Source organism: Mya arenaria, chromosome 11, assembly GCF_026914265.1.
Source record: "Mya arenaria isolate MELC-2E11 chromosome 11, ASM2691426v1".
Classification (NCBI taxonomy): Eukaryota; Metazoa; Mollusca; class Bivalvia; order Myida; family Myidae; genus Mya; species Mya arenaria.
In genome coordinates, this window is record NC_069132.1 from 48,598,049 (window position 1) to 48,616,365 (window position 18,317).

Below are 18,317 nucleotides of genomic sequence, written 5' to 3' on the forward strand. Positions count from 1 at the left end.
TCCATAGTCATTGTTAACATGTGTCTAAAAGTAAATGTTATCATCTTTAACAGTTCATGTGTTGAAAGCCCTAGATTGCACATTGATGAAGACAACAAGGGATTGGCTATAACAATACATTGGCCTTATTTTCTTTGTAAATCAAACAAGCTAAAATAAAATAGCATTGGAGCATTTAGAATGAAATTTCAATCATATTGATTTGTATCAAGTTTTATCTCTGTTCTTAGTAAACACAAACAGGAGTGCTGCAGAGCGAACACAAACGCTCATCTATATTTTTTCTAGTCAAACAAGGGGCTTTACTCGTTATATATTTAAGCCAGAGTTATGGGTCTTGCTATACATGTGTGAATGGTATCTGGCAACACGTGTACCAAGTTTCATTTGAATATTATGGAAGGTTTACAAGTTATGGCCAAGATTTTTTGCACAACAACGCCGACTTTGACTATGACTTTGACTCCAAGGCTATGTCATTATTTTGACTGTTTTCAAAACAGACGAGCAAAAATCTTAACCAAATATGAAATTCCTGATTATGAAATGAATTCAAGGATACAGGGTAGATTGCATGCAATCTTTATTGCTTCCAAAGCTTGAAGGCATCCTATAATTCCAGGCACTGCAAAAACACAAGGATGAAATATTTCAGTTAGAAACATGAATTACACATTCTAAAAAAACATAAGTGCACAAGACGACATGAAAATATATGAATTACACTGTTTCATTATGAAGCCGGAAGTAAAGACACAAATGTTCATACATAGCTTAAGAAAAGAAAATACATAATTGTGCGTAAGGTAAAATTTCTATGTTAAATAGTTTACCTTCAAATAAAACTGTTTTAGCTATATGAACACTAATGTGAGATTTAAAGTATGTATTACATTTTTTTTATGATGACCTAATTAAACATGGCTAGCATACCACGTGGTAAAAACGTCTTATGCAAACAAAAACCTGATGCGTATTCCGGGCATTCAATATTGATTTGCAGTAATTTCTATTTCGAAAAGCTAAACAATGCGACAAACAAAAATACAGGATAATTGCAGATATATCAAGTGCATATAGGCACATCATTACCAATAACTATCCAGTATGTATGAGGGTGAATGTAAGAAATGCATTATTGTTTTATTGTCCCTCTTTTTCGCTTGAGCTGCCAAATAGTTCTATTTTGCGTACACATACATAATCCTTATGCAGTAATCCTACCATTTGTTTTGTAGCTTTTGTCTTTTTGGGGAAATAAAGTTAAGCGATAAATACACATATCCAGCTGAAACCATGATGTCAAAGATATAAAATGTTCTGTTTACATATGACATCAGATCATGCTGTAAAGCATGAGAACAGTGTGCATGCTTCAAATAATTCTTGATTTTTTTTATCAAGGATAAAAGCAAATAATCATGATAAAAGTTTGGCCATTTTGATGAGTCGTTCATGCCTCAGCAGATGGCCTTATCTATTAAAGTTTTGAATTTGCAACATGATAGAACTAAACCATTTGCGAAAAATTAAACCCTCACTAAATAAATGCATTCAGCAGTATTTCCGTACCCACTCCAAGGACTCCTCCGTCTGAGCAATTGGTGACCATCTCTGGTGGTGGAGGTTTGGGGTAGAGGCAGCGGTAACACGGCCCCCTCTCATGGTTGTATACTGTCAACTGAAACAGAGGTCAAAATAAGTCCATGTACATTTAACATGCTTCCTGAGCTTGCTCAAAATTTTACTTCCACAATGAAGGGCTTGAAAAAATATATCCCCAAGCCCATCTTGAGGACCCATAAGCTGTGATTACTGCTGAAACAGTCATGTCTATGGAACTTTTGCTTAGTGCCTTAGTCTTTACTTTTAATGAGTTTATTAAAATACACTACTACAACTACTTCTACAACTACAACATATAGTTATATAATGTAATAAGACCACTTAATTATACATCGATAGCAGTATGCATTTACCAATAATCATATAGACGAATGCACTAGACGAAAGCTACAAAATGAAATGAACTAGAGCCATCACAGGAGTGATAAGGTCCCCAAATGATAGTATATTTGAAAGGGGTGCACTTTGAAAGCATGTTATTAAGTATATAACCAAGAATCTGTCTGTCAATCTTCGTATACATGTACTTTAAACAAGTGGAGATATCATGACGTCACTTCGAATGCATCATGAAAACGACGTTACTTTTCACATTCATCTATACTGACATTTAACCTTCACATTTATCTATAATGACATTCCATGTTAATGTCCAAGATGTTACGCAGTCCAGTGAAAGTAGTCCCACACACCGAATATCAACAGTTCAGAATTTCTAAGTAAGCAAAGGGCCATAAATCTGACACTATTTAAGCATGAATAAGATAACAAAATGGTTATTATTACTCTGAGCAATTATGGAAAGTTTGAACTTAAGATCTTGAACGTTTTTTTAAGTTAAACTATGACAAATGTCATAACTTCTAAGTATACATTGGGCCATAAATTTGACAATATCTACCAATAAGTTACATAAAATCCCATAAAAGAGAGTATTATTACTGTGAGCAAGTGAAGAAAGTTTGAACTTAATATCTTGAACGTTTTTTAAATTATAAAACAAAACCATAGAAATTGTCATAATTTCTAAGTATACAAAGGGCCATAATGTGACAATACTTCAGCACAAATTACGTTTCTTGTCATAAAAGAGTGTATTATTACTGTGATCCAGCAAGTAAAGAAAGTTTGAACTTAATATCTTGAACGGTTTTAAATCATGAACAAAACCATAACAATTGTCATACTTTTTAAGTAAACAAAGGGCGATAATTCTGACAGTATTGACTCATTCATGGTTTGTAAAATGCACTTTTTTTTAATAATAATAATAATAATAATAATAATAATAATAATAATAACTTTCACATTAAGTTACGTAAGTATCTTCTTTACAATTTGGTCTTCAATGGATTCTACAAACGTATTAGTATACATTTCTCATTCAAACAATAACAAACATGACGACATTCAAATACAACATAATTATACTCAGTACAATGTTCAAAATTATAAAAGACAAGAATAAATAGCATTTAAACAAACAATTTTAACAGACAGTCATTCATTAAAGTCATTGTTTTGTCATAAGGTGTTTTTTGAATTGTTTTTTAAATGCAAATAAAGACGATGATTCGCAAATAAAAAGCGGTATTGAATTCCATACAGATTTAACAAAATAAGTAAATGACTTTTTACCAGCTTTTTTCTGAATAATAGATATTTTACATATTTGTGAATGTATACATCTGCTCCATATAGAACAACAACAGGCCATTATGGATAACATATTCACATTGTAAAATAGTTTTTGAACATCATAGCTTAAGAGGTAATTAATTTGTTTCAGAAGTGCTATTTTAGAATTCAGTTTCCTACAAATATTGAAAACTTGTTCTTTCCAATTCAATTGGTTATCAATAATAACTGCAAGAACTGTAAAATAAAGTGTGGCAAATCATAAGGAGTGTTAAAACAAAAATACCAAAAGCTGGAACCCTTCAGCAAATGTTGATATTTGCTCAAATATCATCTTTAAAGACCACAATTTTCATTAGCGTTTATAACGTGATTGAAAATTAATTGCATTTGTGTTGTTGTGTGATCGGTTGATTGACAATATCACATGATGTTATCAATGTATCCTTAACAAGTCAACATTTTCACCGCTTTTGTTAAAGTCCCGGTGGTCTTGTGGACTAACAAGCTGTTTTCTAATTTTTTCTTGACTTTACTGGCGTGGGGTCGAACCCCACTAAAACCAAAATACTTTTTTATGCTGTAACTGTATTTTTATCTGCAATTTCCAAATCATAGAGTAAAATAATGATAAAGTAAGTGTTTTCAGATGCATGTAATACCGGGAAAACTATTTTATGATCCAAAAACATGAGCGAGTCACTTTAAGCATTAGTTGCATAACTGTGAGGAAGTTTAGAAAATATAAATTTGATATCTTGAACAGCTGATAAGTTTTTAACAAAACCTTAATGAATGTAGACGGATATACAGACAGCTGGAAGGACAGGGTGATTTCTGTAGGGCACCCGCCAATTTTTGTGGGGCCCTAATTAAAAGAGAACCAGTATAAAACAAATATTGATATCCTGCAACTGCAACACTTAATGGGAATGGAAACCAAATGCTGGTACCTTTCGTATCCACAGGGAAGGACTCTTGCGACATTTGCTATAGTAGCAGTCAACAGTACTGTTGTGTTTAGCACTGACACACAGAACGTCCCTTTTGATATCTCTCATGAATGACCTTTAATATTTTTAGTGGTTTGACAGGGAACCAATCTTATGAGCCCTTGGTTGACAGTCAAGTGTATTACCACTAAACCACTAGATTACTGATCTAACACCCATGACACTGTTCAAACTTTTGAATAAAGAAAATGCTCAAACTGTTTTAGGCCCCTTATTGCAGAGCCTTTTCCTAAAGAATTCTTCTTAAAGGAGATGCTAAGAAACTACCACTAAAACCATCATGTCAAAAATAGTACACAGAAAAAGTAACACAAGCATATGATAAATCTTATCTTATTTATTCAGCCAGAGATATGCACATTTGCTACATTACATTATTTTTAGGGCATTGCCATTGTACATACACACAACTCAATGGCGGCCAGGGTAAGTAAGCTCAATACCCCCCCCCCCCCCCCCCCGACCCTGCCACACACCACCAATTTGACCAGGTGAATGCCTATATCATGGTTTCAGAGGTACACTACCAACCACACGTTTTTTTTCCGCAGAGTTTGCTAATCGCCGCAATTTTTCCTTGCCAATGACTTGATCTTTTTAATCTATTTTTCACTATACCCCATGATATAAGTATATTGCACACTATTTCTTTGTTTCCGTCCTATAAATATAATTCAAGTCAGTTTTATTACCGGGTAAACTCGTATGAACTCGACCCGTAACCTACAAATCACTTAGTTCATACTAAAAAGTAGTTTGATCCCTGAAAAATATGCTTTGCAACTGAGAAAGTATCAGACTCATAGCACCTCATTAGCTACCACAAAATATATCCTTGTCTAATTAAAAATGTAAATAAAAATGAGTCCAGTGGAGGAATCAATGACAGAATCAAGTATTGTGTCTCATATCTACGCAATCAAAGCTATTTTGAAATACATCTAGAAATAATTTTAATTTTACACAGATTTGTCAGGGACATACCTACAGTAGCTATCCTCTAGAACGAAGGTGGTTAAATCTCGAAATGAAGAAAAAAATCCATGCCAAAGGAGGTGTATATACATGCAACGTCTAACAGACTACAAATTTTTGTAATGTCACTTAATGATTGTGTTCAGAAAACTGAAAACATTTCCTTCATTACTAGCTCATATATTTGGACCAACAAGGAGTTAATTTCCTGATAATGCATCTTAAGACATTTATATTATAATTGTTTTTCTCTTTGATATCGAAATTGCTGAAAAAATACAATTAAAGTATAAAAACAAGCAAATTCGTTGAATTGATATCCCCCGCCTGATTAGGCAAAGTACATGGATTGGAAATGAAAAGTAGGTGGAATATTCAGAAAAATGGACCGTTATGAACGTTAGATATAAGTTTGAGTTTGTTTGCAATTATTTGAAATAAAAGTTTTGTATATAGAGTAACATTTGTAATAGTTTCTATGAATTTTATTGATTTCAAAGTGAAAGTTCAAATACGTCTGAAGTGATAACAGTAAATACCGGTAGTGGAAAATGACATTTTAAAGTACCTGTTGATCATGTTAACTGTGTGTTATTTTCAAGCTCATCGAGTTTCACTGCTACCAAGTGGTGATCAGTGTATGGTAGGGGTTTGTTGACTGTGTGGAGATTTTGAATCAGGCTAATAAGGAGGTCTAGTTTATCTCCAAGGCTCTGGGTAGGACCTGTAATGTACTGCTTGAAGCCATTATCTTGTAGGAAGAGGTTGAACACTTTAGTGTTTCCAGTTTGATTAAAGTCTCCAAGCATGACTAGATTCTGTAGATTTCTAACTTGTATCTGTAAAAGTTGGAGAAATCTTTGAATTGGGAAATTTGGTGGCTTGTAAACAACAACGATGTTAAATGTTAGTATAATGCAAGGCTTTTCCGAGAATTTCAATATCTCTGTCTTCAGAGTCCAGATTGTTATAAACAAGATGTTGTCGCACAAATATGGCAAGTCCATGATTTCTGTGGTCAAGGACCATATCATAACCGGGGATTAATATCTGTCTGGGAGAAGTTTTCATTTTTGTCTCTGGACATCCATCTGTTTAATAGTTGGATCATGTATCAGGTCACAAGCATGCTTCCTCAGTGACCTTATGTTGGTGTGCCCAATGTACAAACCATTTCCATGTAAATACAGTGGAATTTCAAGCATTGATTCAGACTGCATTCTTGTTATTTCTTCTAAAGCTTTTTTGTTGACAACTATGTCTGACTTAGAGAAATTCAATACCTTAATGCCTGACCTGTTTGTTGCTCTACTAAGCATTGTATATGCAAGCCCTTGGGGTGAAGCCATTTTCTGGGGGTTTTCTGGCTTTCAAAAGTGTACTGTGAGAGCATTAGCTAAAATACCAGGAAACATTTTCCTTTCAACTGGCACAGTTTTCTTGTCTTTGATAAAAAATGTGGAAGAAATTGGGGTAATTGGAACTAAATGTCGGAGGCCCAGTGGACTGGATTTCTTGAGCTTAATGTGTTCCAAAGATTTTTCTAAGATTTGAACTACCGGTAGTTACCTAGTTTTTGACCCATGTGACCCACTTTTACAAGCGGTCCATATTTCATCAAGGGGTACATCCTGACCATGTTTAAACATAATCTGACTGATCATTACCATGATATGGCTCCTGACAAGATTTGACCTAGTGACCTAATTTTTGATCATATGTGACCAAGTTTTATACTTTATAGTTGCAATATGTCAACCTTAACTAAAATTATTCAGTACCAAACATCTTTATATTTATAGTAATAGTGACCTTGGCCCTAGGGGCCCCAAATGCAATCCTAAGTATGAAAGGTATCCATAAACTCTTCCTGTATAAGTTTTGTCAGCCCGCCTGAATAAAAACACACACCATTCTAAAGAATATAAAAAATGTGCCTGTCAAAAGCAATAAAAAAGAAAAAAGTAAATCAAGGGCCATAATTTGTATTAAGGGTTAATATGGAGTTTTGTAACCTAATTATAAGATTGTCTTCAATAATTGTGTGAAAAATTAAGTCAATTAAATAAAGGGTATAGAAGTGATTAATAAAAATACCAACTTGCCCTAAATCTTTAACCTGACACGAAGTGCCCTAAATCTAACCTCATTTCCTAATTCAATCTGGGACAATAATGTGAAGTTACATAACAATGTATTTATGTATGATGGGCCTGATCAACCATGTACAGTATAAAGTGAATTGAATAAAGGGTATTGGAGTTGTAAGTGAGAATACCAACTTGCCCTAAAACTTTAACAGGACGCAGTCTCTGGGCAAGTAGTAAAGCCTTTTTTTATAATTTCAAGGGCCATTATCCAGTCATGCATGGGCAGATCCTGTGGTTTTCGAAAGGAAACAAGTTTTCATAGATATCTAACTACTATAGTATAATTGAGATACAATAAAAACTAAAGACTGTATCACCTTCACAAGCAATTGTTTATATAGCCTTTGGCCAGTAGAGCTTAAACCCTGGTTGTAGTGGGGAGAGCAAACACACATCCATACAGTCAAGAAACAAGAGGCCCTTTGGGCCTATGCTCTACTGGCTGGGTTTGTGTGGTCAACATCACTGTTTTCAAAAAGAACCAACCCCTTATGGATATCTGAATACTGTACAAGTTTCATCGAGATATACTCAAAACTGACGACTGTATCATGTTCGCAAGCATTTATTACACAATAGCATTTTTTTATACTATCAAGGCTCATAATCTAATCATTTCAAGGCCCATAATCTAGGCATGCATGGGCAGATCTAGCTGGTTTATGAAAGGAACTGAGCTCTAATTGATATCCAAATACTGTACAAGATTCATCGAGATACAATCAAAACTGAAGACTGTTTCGTGTAAACAAGCAATTGTTTACACAATAGCATTTTTTTTATACTATCAAGGCCCATAATCTAGGCATGCATAGGCGGATCTGGTTTTTGAAAGGAACCAAGCTCTAATGAATATCTAGATACTGTACAAGTTTCATCGAGATACAATCAAAACTGAAAGCTGTATCATGTTAACAAAGAATTGTTTACAGGTGCACTGATTTCTTATACCATCAAGGCCCATAATCTAGGCATGCATGGGCGAATCTGGCTGGTTTTCGAAAGGAACTGAGCTCTAATGGATTTGTAGATACTGTACAAGTTTCATCGAGATACAATCAAAACTGAAGGTTGTAATGTGTTAACAAGGAATTGTTTACAGACGCACATACTACGTACACATTACCATCGCATAAGCTCTTTTGGCCTTTTAGAAAACTGATACCATATCCACTCGCCAAAAAGGACTCATACAAAATCTAACAAATGTTTTAACCTTTATTGAGTAAATTGGTAGCATCACATGATAATGTCCATCAACCAACCTTACAGCCTTTTGCTGGATCGCGTAACTAATGCTTTTCAAAATTGTGGACTTCAAAGACAATATTTGAGCATTTATCAATATTTGTAGAAGGGTTCCAGCCGTCACTCATGATGATTTGCCATACTTTATTTCAAACAGGATGGGCACCCCTCTAACTCACACCCAATATAACATCTTGAGAACAAACTATGTTGATGGTTCATTCAAGTGTATTAGCAAACAATTCAAATTGTTTCAGCTAAGCCCCTGAAGTTAAGATTTTTTTACTTATCTGATGATAACATGGATAAATCTTTTTTCTCCATAATATGGCTGCCTTCACATGACTCACTTTTGCGACAACTGTACACATGCATACCTGTCCCTCAAACCTGAGAGCACTGCCGGAGACGAGTGGCTTCCCTGCTATCACACAGGCATCATTCAGCAGATAACGCGTGGCAACGTTGTCTGTAGCATCCAGTACTATGTCGTACCTCATGTAAAATAAATGTGTTTAAATATAAACCAACAACTAAAATTTTAAACACCTGTTTCAGTGAAAGAAATTAACACAAATGAATCCCAGAAGCCCCAATCTTAACGGCATTTCTCTTGTTTATGGTTCCCTCATCTGTTGTTCATTAAATGTTCAACAATTGTGTAATTTATCTCCTGTTTGACCTATATATATATATCTGTTTACAATCACTGCATACCAATACATAAAGAACATTTTGAAAAGTACAATTCATATATTCTTTTATATAAAAAAACTTTGTTGTGTTTAAAAGTAAAAGACAGTCCTTCTATTAAATAACTGCCAAGTCCCCAACGCGGATTCCTGCATTTTTTAACAGAGGGTTGGATATTATTTTCCTTAAATTCGAACATAATAAGAGTACACTTTAAGTAAGGGAGCAGTCTTTTAGATTTATTTTTATTTTAGTGCTCGTTACTATCCTTTTCATGGTTTCATCAGAATCTATAAGTTTCAAGTTATCTTTTAAAACACAAATACCTCTTGATTCTTAGGGTTATGTGTTGAAATGAAAGGGGTTTAGTTTTATATAGCAGCACAAATACTATGTGGCTATTGAGCCTATAGTGCCAAGGGCTGGGAGTTTAAGCCTTACCAGATATATAGCAATTTATCCGTTACATTTTGTGCCCAGGTTAATGACTCCTGGTATATATGATGACCTTCAAGGTCATTGCATATTGACCTTTAACTCAAAAATTAGAGAAAAAACAAAGGCCTATATTCTTTTGGCAAGGTTGGTTTGGTCATTTTCTATCCAGAGCTTGTATGTAGGGGTAATAGGCAACACACATTTCATGTTAGTTCATGGGCACCCCCATTACAGTCTTGTAACATAATTATTAAGTGCAAAGTGAATATGGAGTCTCGATTGATTACAGAAATGTTGCCAATTTCCAGTCATGCATGGACGGATCTGGCTATTGGAACCGAGACCTTGTGGATATCAAACTACTGTCCATGTTTGGTGAAGATAAAAACACTTCCGTTCTAGGGCTCAACTATAGCATTTTGTTTCAATTCCAAGGGGCTATAACCCAGTCATGTATGGGGCACTCTGGCTGGTTTTGAAAAGGAAACATGTTTTAGTCAATATTAAACTAGTGAATAAGTTATATGAGATAATAAATGGAGGCTCTAAAGTGTTCACAACCTCAATTATAGCAATTTTGACAATTTCAAGGGCCATAATCCAGTCATGCATGGTCAGATCTGGCAGTTTTTTGATGGAAACTGAGGTCTCATCAATAATCAACTACAATTTAAGTTTACTGAAGATCAGATAAGAAATGGAGGCTACTTTGTTTTCACAAGCTGTATTTTAGCAATTTCAAGTCATGCATTGACCGATCTGGCTGATTTAAGAAAGGAACTATGTTTAGGTCAACATCTAACTAGAGCTGTCACAGGAGTGACGAATACCCCCAAATGCCGCCTGGACACAGGAATGGCAAACCATTCCTTTGAAAAGAGGCCATAACTCCAAGGTTACTGCACACTGCATCTTCTTTTATCATGCATGTATTGTTTTATTTAAATCTGTTGAGTAATTTAGAAGTTACACTGCTGACAAGAAAAACTAGCTGATGCTCTAGCTGATCTCTTCTGGAATAAGACAAAACCATTTTTCTATTTTCGAAACAGTGCACAAAAACCTTTACTCCACTGGCCCCATTTTCAATCACAAGCATTGTCTTCACAGAGGCTGCCTATACAGCAAGTTTCATCACAATATCTCATGCCCAATTAAAGTGATGAAGCAGAAACCATTTTTCTATTTTTAGTAACAGTGACCCTGACCTTGGCCCCACCTGTGTACCAAAAAATGTTCAAATCTGTCAAGCCTTTCATCAGTTATCGTCCGGAAACCATTTTTCTATTTTTAGTAACAGTGACCTTGACCCCACCAGCCCCAATATAGAACTTGATCTGTATCTTCTGATGTTACACCTGTGTACTAAAAATTGTTCAAATCCGTCTAGCCTTTCATGAGTTATCGTCCGGAAACCGTTTTTCTTTTTTTAGTAACAGTGACCTTGACCTTGGCCCCACCAGCCCCAATATCGAACTTGACCTGTATCTTCTGATGTTACACCTGTGTACCAAAAATCTTTCCAAATATGTCAAGCCTTTCATGAGTTATCGTCTGGAAACCGTTTTTCTATTTTTAGTAACAGTGACCTTGACCTTGGCCCCACCAGCCCCAATATTGAACTTGACCTGTATCTTCTGATGTTACACCTGTGTACCAATTTTTTAAAAAATCTGTCTAGCCTTTCATGAGTTATCGTCCGGAAACCATGAAAACCGACCGACCGATCGACCGACTGACAAGCTCACTAACTTGATCTGTATCTTCTGATGTTACACCTGTGTACCAAAAATTGTTCAAATCCGTCTAGCCTTTCATGAGTTATCCTCCGGAAACCGTTTTTCTTTTTTTAAGTAACAGTGACCTTGACCTTGGCCCCACCAGCCCCAATATCGAACTTGACCTGTATCTTCTGATGTTACACCCGTGTACCAAATTTTTTTCCAAATATGTCAAGCCTTTCATGAGTTATCGTCTTGAAACCGTTTTTCTATTTTTAGTAACAGTGACCTTGACCTTGGCCCAACCAGCCCCAATATCGAACTTGACCTGTATCTTCTGATGTTACACCTGTGTACCAAATTTTTTTTAAATCTGTCTAGCCTTTCATGAGTTATCGTCCGGAAACCATGAAAACCGACCGACCGACCGACAAGCTCACTAACTTGATCTGTATCTTCTGATGTTACACCTGTGTACCAAAAATTGTTCAAATCCGTCTAGCTTTTCATGAGTTATCGTCCGGAAACCGTTTTTCTATTTTAAGTAACAGTGACCTTGACCTTGGCCCCACCAGCCCCAATATCAAACTTGACCTGTATCTTCTGATGTTACACCTGTGTACCAATTTTTTTTTCAAATCTGTCAAGCCTTTCATGAGTTATCGTCCGGAAACCGTTTTTCTATTTTTAGTAACAGTGACCTTGACCCTGGCCCCACCAGCCCCAATATCAAACTTGACCTGAATCTTCTGATGTTACACCTGTGTACCAAAAAAATTTCAAATCTGTCTAGCCTTTCATGAGTTATCGTCCGGAAACCATGAAAACCGACAGACCGACCGACAGACAGACCGACAAGCTCACTCCTATATACCCCCTCAAACTTCGTTTGTGGGGGTATAACTACTGTTTTAGTTGAGTAATCATCAGATAATAAATGGAAGCCCTATTGTGTTCACTAGTTCAATGATAGCAATTTTGACAATTTCAAGGGCCATCATCCAGTAATGCATGGGCTGATCTGGCTGGTTTTTGAAAGGAATCGAGGTCTCATCAATAATCAACTACTGTCTAAGTTTGGTGAAGATACTGAAGATCGGATAAGAAATTGAGGCTATCTTGTGTTCACAAGCTGTTTTATAGCAATTTCAAGGGCCAAAATCCAGTCATGTATGGGCGGATCTAGACGGTTTAAGAAAGGGACCGAGCTCATATGAATATCTAACAACTAAATAAGATTGATTGTGACTCAAATTCAATCACTTTGAATATCATCTCGTTTCATATCATCATTTCAATATTTATTCACACGTTTTTATTTAATAAGTGTAATGAACGCGTTGTTTTGTACATTATCACGTGGGGTGCTCAGAACCTCCAATGTAATCGATTAATTATTTTAAAGAAAAAAATCGAGAACCGACGTTCATCACTCACACCTTGTAAACCTGGAGATTTTCATGAACAGCATACTTTTAGGCACATGCTTCTGTCATTTGGTTCACAAAACACATTAAAATGATTTGTTTTATTATTTGTTAAAGGCAGATATAATGTATTAACAAAACAATGATAGTAAAATAGACAGTGAGACGGATACTTACGCTGTATACTGCAGCCTCTGTAACTAATAAACTAGAGTATGTACATAACATGGCAATTGAAAAAGTGAATAAAGGGTCTATATTTTGTAGGATCATGACTTAGTGGATCACCCAACCCACGAAAACCACGAACATCAATGCCCTACTAACATTAATGATTTCACAGTATAGGGCATTAAACTGTCTTACTATTTAACTTCCTTTACAGCAAAGTGGCATATTATTAATCTTCGATGCAAAAGTTTCTTGTTTCCATCTGAAAGGGCTTTGATGGGAAACCAGAGGTACTTATGTGACAATATTATAACTTACATAAATGCATCCCTTCTTTGTATATATAAAGTCGATCGGTCAGTATATCACTGTATTTTAATAAAATTCCAGTACTATGACGTCAGCGGTCCATATCATATTTTTGGCCGGTCCAGACCTCACCAAAAATGTAATATGGACTGCCGATGTGGTAAGTGTGGCTTGCTATTTTCACAATGGCAAAATAGTTGCAACTGAACATTATTAGCTTTGTTCAATAAAAAACATCTAAAACGCTTTAAAAATATTGAATGGTAATATAAAATGTTCGGTATAATATAAGAAATATTTACACACCACTTCCAGCCATATGGCATTATAAGGTAGGGCTAATGCCTCGGTCCATATACACTTTCGGTAGCTGACTGGTGGCTCCTTATAATGTCATATGACCCTCAGTGGTGTGTAATATTTCTTAAATATCAAGTTTGCAGCTCAATGGACTGGAGGCTCGAGCAACATTCAATCACTATGTTAGTTTTTCAAATACTATTGCCATACCTTCCCACTATACCTAGAGCATTTGAACTATCCAACTGGACATGATGTGGTACACAACGGACAAAGGAATTCAATCTGGAACACGAGTTCATATAAGATATTATATTGGTAATCCCAGAAAATAATATATACAAACCATCTTGTTATAAATATAACAGGCTAGGCTAGTAGTTTATGTTACAGTCAAAATATTTTGCAACTGTATTATACAGATGATACATGTAGTTAACTGAAAACCTCAAACAGCATCATTTATAATGTGCAACACTTACTGATTAGCCTATATAATGCATGAATCTAACATGCTCTTATTATATTCAACATTACACACAGTAAGAATTTTTAAGTCATATTAATGAACAAGTGAAATAAGCTCAGCATTTGAAAAGCTTTGGTAGTTATTAACATACACATGCATATACATTCGTTTTAAAATCTGCTTTCTTGTGATTAGGAACCTTTACTAATTCTTGGTGAAAACCAGTATTATTCATTCACTAAGCTCAGACAGTGATCGAACACAAAACACTTTCATCAATGTTTGATATGGTAACTACTCAGCCATCTCCACCGAGAAACAGTTAAATACCTTTATAAAGTATAAAACCCTACTTACCCATTGCATGCTTCAGCTACTGACAGACACTTGCTGATGCCAACCTTACTCTCTGTATGCAGAATCTGTCTGTGAAGATTGCTCAACTCAACCTCATCATAATCAACAATACCTATACACCCTAAAATATGGGAAATAATACATTTTTAAATGGGAAATAAAACAGCCTGAACTATAAACAAGAGGGCCAAGTGGCCCTGAATCGCTCACCTCTCATATATTGCACATTCTTCCATTATATACAAATATTGAAAACCTAAGCCTATGAACACGGGGCGTGGCCAATTTTGACCCCAGGGTTAAAGTTTGAACAATCTTAATAGTGGTCCGATAAACGATGCTTCATACCAAATATCTAAGGCCTTCGCCTTTTGGTTTCGGAGAAGAAGATTTTTTAAGTTTTCATGAAACCCATGACCGCCCGGGTGGGGCCATTTTTTGATCCCAGGGCCAAAGATTGAACAATATTGGTACAAGTCAACTAGATGATATATCATGCCAAATATCTAAGCTCTTGTCACTACTTGATTTTACGTGTGTATCTATATATGTATATTTGTTATTAATTGTGGTATGTGGCCCATATTGAAAATTGGTATGTGTACTAAATATGTTATCCAGTTTTAATTAAGACGTAACTTGTCTTTGTGAGTTCGGAGAAGATTTTTTAAGTTTTCACTATAACACATATAGAGAAAACCCATCAGCCCCGGGGTGTGGCCAATTTTGACCCCAGGGCCATAATTTGAACAAACTTTGTAGAGGTCCACTAGACGATGAATCATGCCAAATATCTAAGCTCTAAGCCACGTAAGTTCAGAGGAGATGATTTTTGAAGTTTTCACTATAAACATTTAGAGAAAACCCATGACCACCCAAGGGGGCGGGGCCAATTTTGACCCCAAGGCCATAATTTGAACAATCTTTGTAGAGGTCCACTAGACGATGAATCATGCCAAATATCTAAGCTCTAGTCCAAGTAAGTTAAGAGGAGAAGATTTTTGAAGTTTTAACTATAAACATATCAAGTATACCCATGACCCCCCGGGGCGGGGCCAATTTTGACCCCAAGGCCATACTTTGAACAATCTTTGTAGAGGTCCACTAGACGATGAATCATGCCAAATATCTAAGCTCTAAGCAACGTAAGTTCAGAGGAGATTTTTGATTTTTTTTACTATAAACAAATAGAGAAAACCCATGACCCCCCAGGGGCGGGGCCAATTTTGACCACAGGGCCATAATTTGAACAATCTTTGTAGAGGTCCACTAGACGATGAATCATGCCAAATATCTAAGCTCTAGTCCAAGTAAGTTAAGAGGAGAAGATTTTTGAAGTTTTAACTATAAACATATCAAGTATACCCATGACCCCCCGGGGCGGGGCCAATTTTGACCCCAAGGCCATAATTTGAACAATCTTTGTAGAGGTCCACTAGACGATGAATCATGCCAAATATCTCAGCTCTAAGCCACGTAAGTTCAGAGGAGATGATTTTTGAAGTTTTCACTATAAACATATAGAGAAAACCCATGACCCCCCCCAGCGGGGCCAATTTTGACCCCAAGGCCATAATTTGAACAATCTTTGTAGAGGTCCACTAGACGATGAATCATGCCAAATATCTAAGCTCTAGTCCAAGTAAGTTCAGAGGAGAAGATTTTTGAAGTTTTAACTATAAACATATTGAGAATACCCATGACCCCCCGGGGCGGGGCCAATTTTGACCCCAGGGCCATAATTTGAACAAACTTTGTAGAGGTCCACTAGACGATGAATCATGCCAAATATCTAAGCTCTAGGCCAAGTAAGTTTAGAGGAGAATAATTTTTAAGTTTTCACTATAAACATATAGAGAAAACCCATAACCCCCCGGGGCGGGGCCAATTTTGACCCAAGGGCCATAATTTGAACAATCTTGGTAGAGGACCATTTGGTGATCCTACCTACCATATATCAACGGCCTAAGCCTTGTGGTTTGGGAGAAGAAGATTTTTAAAGTTTTTTCCTTTTGGTTGCCATGGCAAGTTCTGCATGGAATTGAATTCTTTGAACAACTTTGATAGAAGACCACCCAAGGAACATCCCTATGAAGTTTTATTAATATTGGCCCAGCGGTAAAGGAGGAGATGTCTTTTAAGTAAATTGTTGACGAACGACGCACGACGGACAAAAGGCGATCACAAAAGCTCACCTTGTCACAAAGTGACAGGTGAGCTAAAAATAATACTCCCTGAAACATGGTAATTAATACACCCTTAAAATGGGAAATAATACAATCTGAAATATAAGAAATAATACAGCCATATAAATGGGAATTCTATTACGTCATACTATTTCCGGAATCAAATGAGATGTGCAGTGACCGTATAGTAATCAATCAGTGCGCTGTTGTAACTCGTACAGTGAAGACCTATTCACTGAGTTACACTTGACCGTGACAAAGTTAGCTTCGTCTATGTATCATTAGGAAAACGGTTATACTTCTATTTTTGAAACTATTTGGGTAGTTTCTTTTTTATTAAATAATAGAAGTTTACAAGATATATAACTAATATTCGTATTAGTTTATTTTTGTTCTGTTCGCAGAAATAATTTAACATGTGTCGTTAAATTTTACGACATTGGGTTTTTGCTATTTCCGGCATTGCCGTAAATATATCCCCTAATGTGTAATGGCAGACAAAGAAGTCCAGATTTCGAAGAATGCCGCGGCTTCAGCCGTTTCTAGCAGAAAGAAAACATCGACAATGTCGACGAAGATTCCACTTGATAAACCAGGCTCTTCAACTACTCAAAGTAGCTCAAAACCGTCTCAGAAAGACAGTAATGGCGGAAAAATGAATGAGGTACTCGAGTTACTACGAGTACTCAACTCGAATGTGAATGCACAAAATGCCCGTCTTGATAAGCAAGAGAAGTGTATAAATGACATTATGAATGAGTGGCCCGTTGATGGTCAACATGACATTGATGTTCTGTATGAACAAGATGAGTGTGAGGGACAATTTCAGTGTGAATCCTTTGGGGAAAGTTTCAGTGACACAACCGAAAATCAGTCGAAATCCATTTTCATGAAACTGTTTGTCAAATTCCAGCAAAGTGAATTAGTAGATGCGGATGTACATTCAGATTTGGCAAATCTGGTAAACAGTTCATTCAGAAATGGTTTGTCGGAGGAAAATCTAGAAGAAATTCTAAAACAAATACACAGACCGCAAAATTGTGACTCTCTTGTAAAGAAGCGGGTAAACCAAAGTATCTGGCAGTTGCTTAAAAGTTTCACACAGGCAGAAGATAGTAGGTTAAGTTCACTTCAAGGTGTAATTTTGAAGGCATCGGTGAACGTTGTAAAGCTTGTGGAAAAGCTGGGAACAGCTGAAAGTGAAACAGACTCTGAACATGTTGAATTAGGCACCACAGCCATTGCTCTACTTGGCCATGCAAACAAAATGATAAATTCAAAGAGAAAAGAACTTCATAAATCAGACTTGGACTATAAGTCCCACTATTTGACTTCGGCATCGTTGCCCTACACTGATTTACTGTACGGCAATGACAATGACGTGAATAATAACGTCAGAGAAATCAATAACATGAACCGAATTGGTAAAGCAACAGGCCGGGGTGGAGGTCTGATGAGAGGAAGGGGCCGAAGAGGGTTTAACCCATACAGTTCGAGAGGTAGAGGCTTCCGTGGTCGTGGTGGTTTTCCAGCCTGCACAGAATCCCAAGCCGTGACAAAAAACGGCAAATTTCCACAGAAGAAGTAGATCAGGTC

The 18,317-nt window shown here is 36.2% G+C and overlaps 1 protein-coding gene across 1 annotated transcript in view; it reads right to left on the reverse strand.

The window, feature by feature from the left end:
* Window positions 1-18,317, reverse strand: part of LOC128209208 (adenylyltransferase and sulfurtransferase MOCS3-like) — a 53,752-nt gene that overhangs the window by 25,065 nt on the left and 10,370 nt on the right. The window contains exons 4-8 of the mRNA XM_052913146.1: window positions 14,536-14,656; window positions 13,920-13,994; window positions 9,028-9,145; window positions 1,573-1,681; window positions 563-625 (exon numbers count right to left, since the gene is read on the reverse strand). Coding sequence (XP_052769106.1) covers window positions 563-625; window positions 1,573-1,681; window positions 9,028-9,145; window positions 13,920-13,994; window positions 14,536-14,656 — 486 coding nt within the window. The remainder of the gene's footprint in view (window positions 1-562; window positions 626-1,572; window positions 1,682-9,027; window positions 9,146-13,919; window positions 13,995-14,535; window positions 14,657-18,317) is intronic.